General features: G+C 34.6%; 1 protein-coding gene across 1 annotated transcript; it reads right to left on the reverse strand.

Moving 5' to 3' along the window:
- Positions 1–2354: 2354 nt before the first annotated feature.
- On the reverse strand, positions 2355–9820 carry LOC132192106 (phosphatidylinositol 4-kinase gamma 8-like). Its single transcript, XM_059607323.1, has 3 exons — positions 9579–9820; positions 9283–9402; positions 2355–4270 (listed from the first exon to the last, which is right to left on the reverse strand). Exon 3 carries the CDS (start codon positions 4222–4224, stop codon positions 2584–2586), a length of 1641 nt encoding a protein of 546 aa, XP_059463306.1. The 5' UTR covers positions 4225–4270; positions 9283–9402; positions 9579–9820; the 3' UTR covers positions 2355–2583.
- Between the last annotated feature and the right edge of the window lie 1302 nt (positions 9821–11122).

The following is an 11122-nucleotide window of genomic DNA, read 5'->3' on the forward strand; positions in this document are numbered from 1 at the left end:
ATAGTTTGGTAGTTTGAGGGGTTACTTTATCACTTTTGAAACATTAGGTGGCTAAATTGAAAACGATTAGTAGTTTAGAGAGCTTTTTTATATTTTTCCCTATATATATGATAACCATTAGGGTAAAGTCCACGTACTCCCCTAAAATTACTACCAAATTGACAATGTCCCCTCCAAATTACCAAAACATTGTCAATGCCCCCCCTAAGTTTAGCAAAAAGATAAAAATGCCCCTATATATTTCTCAATAAGACAAAAATATCCCTATAAATTAAACAATAAATAAAAATAAAAATATTATTTTTTATTTTTTTTAAAAAGGAAAAATTTTAAATTAAAAAGTAGGATTTTTTTCTTAATTTTTTTAAACGAAATTTTTTAATTTAAAAAAAAAACGAATTTTTTTTAAAAAACAAATATATATATTTTTTAAATGGAAATTTTTTTTAAAATTTTTTTTAATTTTGTTTTAGAAAACCAAAATTTTTATTTTCTTAGAAGAAAATTATTAATTTTTTTTTTAAGACGGAAATTTTTATTTTAAAAAAAAATTATAAAACAAAACAAAAATTTTCAATTTTTATAACAAAAAAAAAAATTGGAATTTTTAATTTTTTTTCTTATAAAAGTGATTTTTTTAAAAAAAATTTAAATGCGACGCCCTTTGGATTTTTTTTTTTTTTGAAGGTTTAGGTTTTTTCTAGAAGTTTTAGTATTTTTTATTTATTTATTTTACTAAGGGTAGTTTCGTCATTGGAGAGAACATTGATAATTTTTTATAGTTTGGGGGGGACATTGTCACAATTTGAGTTTAGGGGGGTCATTATCAATTGAGTGGTAATTTGAGGGGGTACGTTGACTTTCCCCTAACCATTATGTAAATATATTGACCAATATGCAAACACCAATAAATTTATCGGCGTAGATGGACGTTGACTCTTTCCGTAACATTTTGGTAAATGTAATTCTGAGACACCACCACATAGCTTGTCATTTCTAAAAATTGAAGTAACACTTGCATCCGAAAAAATCTCTTCACTTGGCACTTTCCCCCGAGATCATTATGGGAAAGATCGAGATACTTAAGTATCCGTTGAAGCTATATGTCAATTATAAGAATATCTTAATAATAAATAAAAAAATCACAAAATTAATGCATTGAAATTGTAAATTTTGAAGAAACGTTTGTCGACAATGAACAAACCATTAATCTAAAACAACCTGAGCAAAAAGGAGTACCTTCAGAAATATGCATGTTACAACTAGAGAAGCCCCAGAATTCATCTTTCCGTAAAGAATTCATCAAGAAAATATTCAATGTAAAATAAAAACGCAAAAAACAATCTCTCCCTTGTCAACTATATCTATATTTCAATATACTCATTGAAATTGTTTTTTTTTTTGTTTTTGTTTTTGTTTTTTTTTTGTAATAAATAGCTACATTTAATTTTTGTCAAAATGTTCATGAGTCATGACGCCTTTGGGTCAATAATTTTTCTTTTTATAAAAATTAAAAAATAAAATAAAATCTCATACCAATAAGACTAAAAAAAGGTAGTCAATTACAAAATCTCCAATCAATAACATGATTTCATACTTTTTTCCTTTTAAAAAAAAATTATTTTATAAACGGGTTAATCTAGTCACTCATGAGTTAAGCAGGTTGACTAAGGATTGACCCGTTTAATAAATGGCTCAGGATTGACCCATCTACTAGCCCATTAGTGACTAAAATTCGATTATGCTAAACCTTAATCCTCTAATTTTATATCGAGTTCCCGAGTTGTGTAAAAAATTGCCAATCCTAACCATTTTTCTACCATCATTTCACTATGTGCTACGTCAACAAATGAGAAAATAGTACGGTATATAACATTACTCATCCCATAACCATCGATCTCAATCTAGATAAACACATAGATATTTGTAGAATTGATACGCTGCATATATGGGATTTAAAATTCAAGGATGGAATGGCCAAAGCCAAGTATGCGCAAAATGTTGCATATAGTATGGAGGTGGTGACGGAGCTATAGGGGGGCTAGTGTGGGGCCCTACATCAGCCCTCTCTAGCAAAAATTTCTTTTTAAAAATGCTTCTTCTTTTTTTAATTTAAAAAAAAAAAGAGAAAAAAAGAAAAAAGAAGAAGCTAGTGTACACATTCTTCGTGATTCAAGGGATTTGTAAGACTAGGCTAATTATATATAAAAATGATTTTCACCATGACACCATGCAATATGTTCTATAACTAAATAGATCCAATTAATCATATATATTCAACAATATATGTCAATGATAAATCCTTCCAAAATCATGTGCAAGAAGGTAGACCATTTTTTTTTTTTTTACAACCATATATATATTATATATATCTGGAAAGAAAGAATAATATAGTGAAATTAAGGTACCTAAAATGGAAGGATGGCTTTTCACCAATCACTTTTCCATTCTTGCCCTATAAAATTTATATATCTACAACCTACTCTAGCCATCAGGCAGATAATGTACACTTAATTAATTAAGTTTATTTTGTTATATATTATATTATATTATATTATATTATATTATATATTTCCAAGTCCCTCAAAACTTGCAAGAAGTTCCCAACCTCTGCCTCATGCTGATGCTGGTGCACGTTTTGGCTTCAAACACGTCGGGCAAAAGCTCTTCAAAAACCTCCAAAAACAACTCCCATTCATCTTCGCTCAACTCTTCAAAAGAAATCCCTCCACTTTCATTGTTATGGTTGGGTACTGAGAAACTCACGCTCTTCATAAACCCCCCTCCTACCTTATAGCTCTCGTCGCCGCCGCCATTTTCATTTGCTTTGATATCATCATAATTGTCATGAAAAGGGTCGTTTTCTTCATACAACGGCGGCAATGCTGCTGCAGCATCAGGCAACACAAAATGGTTCTTCAACAGTTTAGGAACCTCAGTGAAAGAAGTATCTTCTTCGCCTTCATTGTCGTCAAACTGAAACATCTCACCTTCTTTTCTCGTTTCTTCTCTCCAATCATCACAACAAATAATATGATCTCCATCTCCAGGCAAACTCGCCTTCGCTTGTGCACAGAGAATCTCTAACGCGCTTAGATTCTCCTCGTCGCAGCGGAACTCCCGAGTCATCATCTCGGCAATGTCGGCGAGACAAAGCCCGGCAGTCGCAGCTCGCTTCAAGAAAATGGTGCAGAGAACAAACACACGGATGGAAGATTCCCTTATAGAAGGAATCTCAGTTCTTATAAGATCGGCATCTTTGAACACATCAAGATTCGATATGTAATCCATTTCGTGCTCGGAAAAAGGAACCAATGCTTGAGGCCAATGCAGCCACTCAAAATATGGATCATCAAGCCACTCAGGAAGGCAAAGCCCATGGTCGATCGGCACAAGCTCCGCAGAATTATCATTTTTCTTAACAAGTATATTCCCGGCGTGCCGGTCAAGATTCAGCAGCCTGACGTCAAAAATCCCAATCCGGTGAACCGACGCTACTGAGAAGCTGGAAGAACCCAACTCTCCGGCGTCGTATTTGTGGTGAACAAACCGTTGCAGCGACGCGATCTTATAATCCGCCACGCGAGCATCATCTCCATTGTTGACATGGAAATCGACGTTGGAGATTTTCACTAGAGCTGTCGGAGGAACCCCGGCAAAGCCGCCGTGGTCGAGAAGATAAGCCGCCAACTCACGCACGCCGGTTTCGCCGATTCGAACCGAGCGTTTCAAGCCGGGTTGGCCGAGCATCCGACCCGCAAAGCCTTTGGGGTTGTTGAAGGCTAAAGGCTCTTCGTCTACTGGCTTTGCCACCGCAATGTTATCGCCGTTTCGGTTCTGCAAGAAGTAGGTGCCGCCTAACCCTGTCGACACCGGCGTGGGATGGATGCCGGAGGCGAGAGCTACGGCGACCTCGACAACGAGAGCGCGTGCTCGTGGATCGTCGTGGCCGCCGACAATCTCGATGCGGGGATTGGTGTCGGCGGCGAAGTAGTCTTCCTCCGGTGCGGTGGTGATGGATAGGCATGGGGTGGATAAGCTCCGGTGGATGTGATAGCCTTCAAATATTGCTTGGTTTAAGGAGTGGGCTAGATTGGTTTGGCTAAGCTGAAGAAAATTGTGATCGATGTGAGTGTAGGATTGGAGCCTGCATCTCTGGGATCTGTTGAAGGGCTTAAATCCATGATGTTGATCAACAGCCACGGCCATTTCGGAGAATCTCATGCAGGTGAGATTGGCATGCCAAGTACAGCTCTTCTTGGAGGATCCCCTGAAGAATATATATTAGAGTTCTTCACTAGATTAGTCATCATGAATAAATAATAATAATAATAATAAGCACAAATTTTCTTATTGGGAGGAAATTTTCTTCAACTTACTCTAATGAGTGACAAGTGTCATTCAATATTTTTGGGTTTCTAAAAAATTAATGTTTGGTTTCCTATACTAGTAAAATGACAATAAATGACTAAAAAAAAAAAAACATGTGAGAGATACACATATTAGAGTAGGTTGAAGGAAATTTCATCCAAACTAATTTAGTGAAAATTTCTGTCCAAAAAAAAATTTATCTGAATGAGATGGTAAAGTATGAAGGAGAAATATATTAAGATAGGTGAGCTAAAAGCAGGAATAAAAAAAATATTTAATTTTCTTAATAATAAACACAAGACAAGAAACCAAATAATTGTTTCTTAATAATTTTTTAATTTTCAACTCAATTACCTATCAAAATAGAACTCAACGCTTTGCCATATATAGCCACGTTGTTTTAGCTTCTACATTCCTACCGTTGTTACATTAAGAACTCTTTTATGTTGCTCCTAAAGGCTATTGCTCATGCCTAATCTTTTTAATGACGGATTTTGGTTATTGCATATAATAGATTTGTTCTATTTAAGGTTTGGGTAACAAATGATTTTTGTTACAATAGAACCAACAGCCAAGCCTTTTCTTTTTTTTTTCCTGAACAAGGGCCAAGCTTAACTATTTTTGCCCCCAATATATATATATATATATATCAAATGAAAAATTTCACATTACCCCTTACAACTACCACTCAATTAACAATGTCTCCCCTCAAACTATCAAAACATTGTCAATGTCACACTTAAATTACCTAGTAAAAAAAAAACAAAAAAAATACTAAAACTCTAGAAAAAACTTAAAATTAATATATATATATATATAATTTTCTTTTTTTTTTTAATTTTGTTTTATAATTTTTTAAATAAAAATTTCCATTTAAAAAAAATTAAAGAAATTTCGTTTAAAAAATTTCGTTTTTTAAAACAAAATATTTTTTAAAAATTCGTTTTGTTTATATAAAAATTTCCCTTTTTTTAAGAAAATACATTTTTAAAAAAAATTATAATTTTTTATTATTATTATTTTCAAATTTATATGAGTATTTTTGTCTTATTGAGAAAAATACAAAGGCATTTTTATCTTTTTGCTAGCCTTAGAAGGGACATTGACAATGTTTTGGTCATTTGTATTTTGGAATAGGGAGGCGTGAGGTTCTGTGTTGATATAGAGATGCTCCTTCTCTCTCCCGCTCCTTGTCGTGCAAAAGGTGAAGATGGTGATGAGAGATACGGAGGCATGATCAATGGAGGGTTTTTTTTTTTTTTTTTTATTCAAATATGGGAAATGGGTTACAGAGATCGAACAGCAATAAATGGGGTCATCCCAACAACAGAACTCAAACAAAAAATGCAGTACAAACATATAAAGAAACAATAGGCAATGATTTCATTCATGATCACAAAATAATCATAAACAAGCCGGGCCTTTCTAAGGGGGCCGCATACTAACAAACAATAAAATGACTTGATGAAGTGCCTCAAGCGATAAAGGCAACAATAACAGGGAAATGGTTGTTGCAAGAACGTTGATGAAGAACGAACACCAAAATCTATAGGAAATATGAAAGTCAATACCAAAATAAACTAAAATCAAAGAATCAGTCAAAATAAATTGAGTTGCTTTGTTGCCTAAGTTGGAAAATCATCAAAATTGGTCTATATCATTCTCCACGGGTTATAAAGAATTCATCCTTGAATTCAAATCGTCTTTTCCTCGATTTTTCGAATATCCAATCAATCTTTTTCATCTCGTACTTCTCAATAACAAAACAAATTGTTACCAAAAGATAAACAATTTGCAACCAATCACAACATAACTCTCCATAGTAAATCTGAAGTTCCTCACACCAACTTGAGTTAATCTTCACAAGCTCTTGATTATTTTTTTATCAATTCACTCTCCGTAGAAATCTTATAAAAATTATCAATTATTTCTTAGCAACAGGAAGTCAAATTTTCCTCCAACATGCCAAAACCAACATCAAGATTTTGTTTAGGAGAATTTGATAGAAAATTCTCAATCTCAAGAAAATCAATATAATTAATTTTCTCAAGACAACATTGAGATACTTCACTCTTTAGATTTTCGTCAACCGCATAGTGAACATAATTATCTTCAACAATTTTGACGGTATCTATCAAAAAAACTTACCTCCTATAACAAATCCTCTTCGTCAAGCTAGGTGCTGTGGATTGGTGGAAAATTCCAATCAACTGAAGAATCTCCCTCAACAATTTCATCTTCCTCCTCCTCCACATGATATATATTTGAGGCTCACTAACAATAGTCAAGGCAGCGAGTAGCTGGTCCAATGCATCAAGCCTCATCTCCCACCATTGAAATTGTGCCACCAGTTGCACATCACATGTTGCATCATTGCATTCATACACATTGCCAAGTACTTTGCTTTGTATCCAAGTTTCAAGATTTTTATTTTTCAATTCAGTTTGGGGAATAATATTTCAAATTTTTGGAGTTTTCATATGTTTTCTTTTGGCGGCTAGGGTTTTTCTCTTCCCTCATTGTTATTTTCTTTCTTGAGTCCCCTTTAGAACCTTCAATCTTAGTTCTTTGTTTACTGTCATGTGCTATTAAAACAATTCTATAGTTGGTATTAGAGCTTAGTATCTTCTTAGTAAGGGTAGGCGCGGGTTGGGCCAGGGCGGGATTCGGCCTTTTCCCCTACTTGACCCGCACCCTGCGGGTTTGGAAAATCTAACCCGCTACCCGGACAGAGTGAATAGTATCCGCGCAGGTTTGAGTTTTGCAGGGCAGGTTGTGCGGGGCGGGTCGGATTTCGTCATGGAACTCCATGAACGAGTGGAGAGGTCTTTGAGGACCCCAAAAAAAGCTCAAGATTAACCCAGAAGATTAAGAGAAAAATATACGAAAAAACCAAAAAAGCTCAAGATTAACCCAAAAATATTCCCCAACAGCCGAAGACCCAAAGATTTCAGTCAACATGAAGAGAGCTCACAAAGCAGTGGTATGAGCTTTGCTGGTCAATGTTGGTCCACGAAGACGGAGACAAAGCAGAGAGTGAGAGAAGAGAGAAAAAGAAAAAAAGAAAAAGAAAAGAAAAGGGGTGGGGGCTAGAGATGAAAAGAGAGGTACTAGGTTTTTTTTTTTTCCTTTTATATGCTTATGCGGGGCGGGTCAGGTACCCACGGGAAAAAACTTCTATACCTACAACCTGCCTCGCCCCACACGGGTTGGATAAAATCCAACCCGAATCCACAAAAAAACCCTCAAAATCCGAACGGGGCAGGGCAGGTTCTTGCCCAGCTTTGGTAGAAAATTTTTAATCTCAAGAAAATGAACATAATTAATTTTCTCAAGACAACATTGGGATACTTCACTCTTTAGATTTTCGTCAACCGCATGTGAACATAATTATCTTCAACAATTTTGACGGTATCTATCAAAAGAACTTACCTCCTCTAACAAATCCTCTTCTTCAAGCTAGATGATGTGGATTGGTGGAAAATTCCAATCAACTGAAGAATCTCCCTCAACAATTTCATCTTCCTCCTCCTCCTCCTCCACATGAGATATATTTGAGGCTTGCTAACAATAGTCAAGGCAGTGAGTAGCTAGTCCAATGCATCAAGCCTCATCTCCCACCATTGACATTGTGCCACCAGTTGCACATCACGTGTTGCCTCATTGCATTTATACACATTGCCAAGTACTTTGCTTTGTATCCAAGTTTCAAGATTTTTATTTTTCAATTCAGTTTGGGGAATAATATTTCAAATTCTTAGAGTTTTCCTATGTTTTCTTTTGGGTGGCTAGGGTTTTTCTCTTTCCTAATTGTTATTTTCTTTCTTGAGTCCCCTTTACAACCTTCAATCTTAGTTTTTTGTTTATTGTCATGTGCTATCAAAACAATTCTACCGTTGGTATTAGAGCTTAGCATCTTCATAGGATGATTTTTTTCATCAAATTTCATGGCCGGTGAGCATGGTGGGCGTGGGCAGTATCCGAATGAATACGTCCCCTACCACAAATGTAGTGTGCAATACGTGATGATTAAAGACTTGCAGAGGCAAGTTGTAGAATTAACTTAGTGTCTAGTGGTGTAAAACTTGGAGAGGAATCACGATTGGATGATTGTGACTCAGATTCCAGCTTAAGAACCCGTATCACAATCATGTTCTGGGTAGGGAACAATGTGGTTAGGATGAACAATACAGAGTCCTAGGCTTCAGAGTTAAGCTTCAAGAATTTTCAAACACTCTACAAGTTGAAGCTTTCATTGATTGGTTGGACGAAGTAGAGTGAATATTTCATTATAAGGAGGTTCTAGATCAGATGAAGGTGAAACTTGTCGCTATCAAGTTGAAGGGGTCGTGCATCCTCTTAGTGGGAAGTGATAGAAAAAGAAAAGAATTTCGACATCTTTAATTCTAACAGTTAACAAGCTAAAAAATTAGCATTTAAAAGCAAAAGAACTCAAAAAATTTCACTAATATTCAAAATTCATTACTCAACTCCTGCCCCTTTGCCATACATTCACCACTCTTTTTATAATGGCAAATACAAGGCTTCAAAAGGAAAGAAACTAATTGATAGGATCATTCTAAAGATGTGCATTTCTTAAATATGGAAAACACAACTTATGCTAGCAATAATCTAAGAGAAATGTTACGGCTCTTCTTGGCGTTTTTCTAATGTTCTCCTGGTCCTACGTAGATATTGAGATAATTTGTTGCCTAAATTAGAAAATTCTCAAAATTGGTCTGCATAATCGATCTTGCATTCCCTTCTATGAAATTAAACTACAATATTAACTATTTATCAGAAAAACATATCAAGGACAACACTCGACAAGAATAATATCATAAACACATGCAATGGGAAAAATTGCATCAGCCATCATGAACAACAAACTGACTAAATAAATTTTCTTACCAAAATTTTGCATACAGCCAGTCCAAAAAGTCTTATGCTGGACTCTGGTTCCTTGAATTTGTGGAGAACCTAGAGAATAAAGGCCAATTTCCGCCCATTTTTGCTTGAATCCAACATAACCTGCATTGTAGTACACAGAGGGATTAATGATTACTCCAAACAAAGAAAAATTGTAAACAACAAACAATTTCATATTATATTATCTTCTAAATTGTTAATTTTAAAATCGCAAACCCAAACGAGACCTAAGAATTATTTTTATTTGGAGAAATGAAGGAGATAGATATAAACCGGACCCTGAAGAGTGGTGAAGGCATTCTTCAGGGAGACGAACAGCAACGGGAGCGTGAGAGCAGCAGGTCTTCACCAAAAGAGGTACATCTACTCCGCGCCGCACCTAATCTTCTCTCTCCCGCCGCTGTTTATTTTATTATTTTTGATGCAAGAGAAAAAAGAAGATAAATTGAATTATTTATTATTAAGGAGGAAAAAGGCGGTGAGGCTTCTTCTCCTTCTCCTCCTCCTCCTCACTCCCGCCTCCTGGGCCTTCTCATCCCCTACCGTCCATATATTTATTTACTATTATAAATTTATAACTTCTTTTTTCCATGCTCACTATTTTCCTTCCAACCGTTACCCATTTTCCGACATTGCCGTTGGGCCTTTCTTTTTTGATCCTATAACTGTATTCCTTTTAAATTAATTTATTCTATTTTTACTATTTTTGTTTTTGAATAATGAGCTGGATGTATAAAGTAAATATAGTAATAAAAACGTGTAATTCTATATATTTGGTGCACGTGGATTGATTTTTTGGTCGGAAAAAACCCGTCATGATAATGATAAGAGAAGATAACACCGAGTTTTATGAATAGAAATTACTCAATAAAGATGTATTTTTAATTTCAAAACAAATTTAGGACTTTGCCATTTTGATCTGTTGCATGTTTGTTATTGGTTTCGCCAGTTGTCTATTTTTATCAAATTTGTCAATGTGTTGAAGGGCGCGGATGTTTTAGACAGGGTGGCTAACTTCCCTTTAATCCACGAAGTTATCCTTAATAAGTATAAAGTTCAATTTGTTTATCAAAAAATAAATAAATAAATTTTACGCCTTAATATCTTAACTAAATTTATAAAATTTTCAATGTAGCCACACCGTTAATAATCTTCGTTTTTTTTTACAAAAAAATAGTGAAAAACATAACTACATCTTTTGAAAAACCAAAAAAGAAAGGGCTGGCCATAGCCATCCATGGCCCATTTGTTGACCCTTTTGCACCCCCATCTAGTTGGAATGGGGTGGCCAGCCAACCCGTAATGGCCCATAGTGTTGGCTTTTATTTTTATTTTTATTTTTTATTTTTTAAAAATGGTGGCATTTTGGAATTAAACAAGTGTACATGGGGCAGTTATAGAAATTTTGCACCAAAAAACGCATGTGCGGCACACATGAGCCATTTTTCGTTTTTTTTTTTTTTTTTTTAAAAAAAAAAAAAAGACGAAATGGTTAACAAAGTGACTATATTTAAAATTTTAGAAACTTAATTGGAATACATTGTCAATTTTTAAACATTAAAGACAATAAAAAAAAAAAGAAAGTGGTAAAACTTTTGAAGGGTAAAATGTACTTTTTTCAAAAACAAATATTCTCAACATCTTTCTCATGTCTCAAACAATTGAAACTGTCGTGGGAATGATGTTCAATTGTTTTTATTCTATAAATATGACACAATGCTAACAGGCAATTTCAACCAACTAGTAGATTAGTCCTTGTTTAAAAATAAAAAATTCTAAAATTAGTTGAAATTGTGATGACACATTAAAGAAAGTTGTAGGA

This window comes from Corylus avellana, chromosome ca9 (genome assembly GCF_901000735.1).
Source record: "Corylus avellana chromosome ca9, CavTom2PMs-1.0".
Taxonomy (NCBI): domain Eukaryota; kingdom Viridiplantae; phylum Streptophyta; class Magnoliopsida; order Fagales; family Betulaceae; genus Corylus; species Corylus avellana.

Coding starts and splice junctions, on each gene's coding strand:
- LOC132192106 (XM_059607323.1), bottom strand. CDS start 4,224: ATGAGATTCTCCGAAATGGCCGTGGCTGTTGATCAACATCATGGATTT.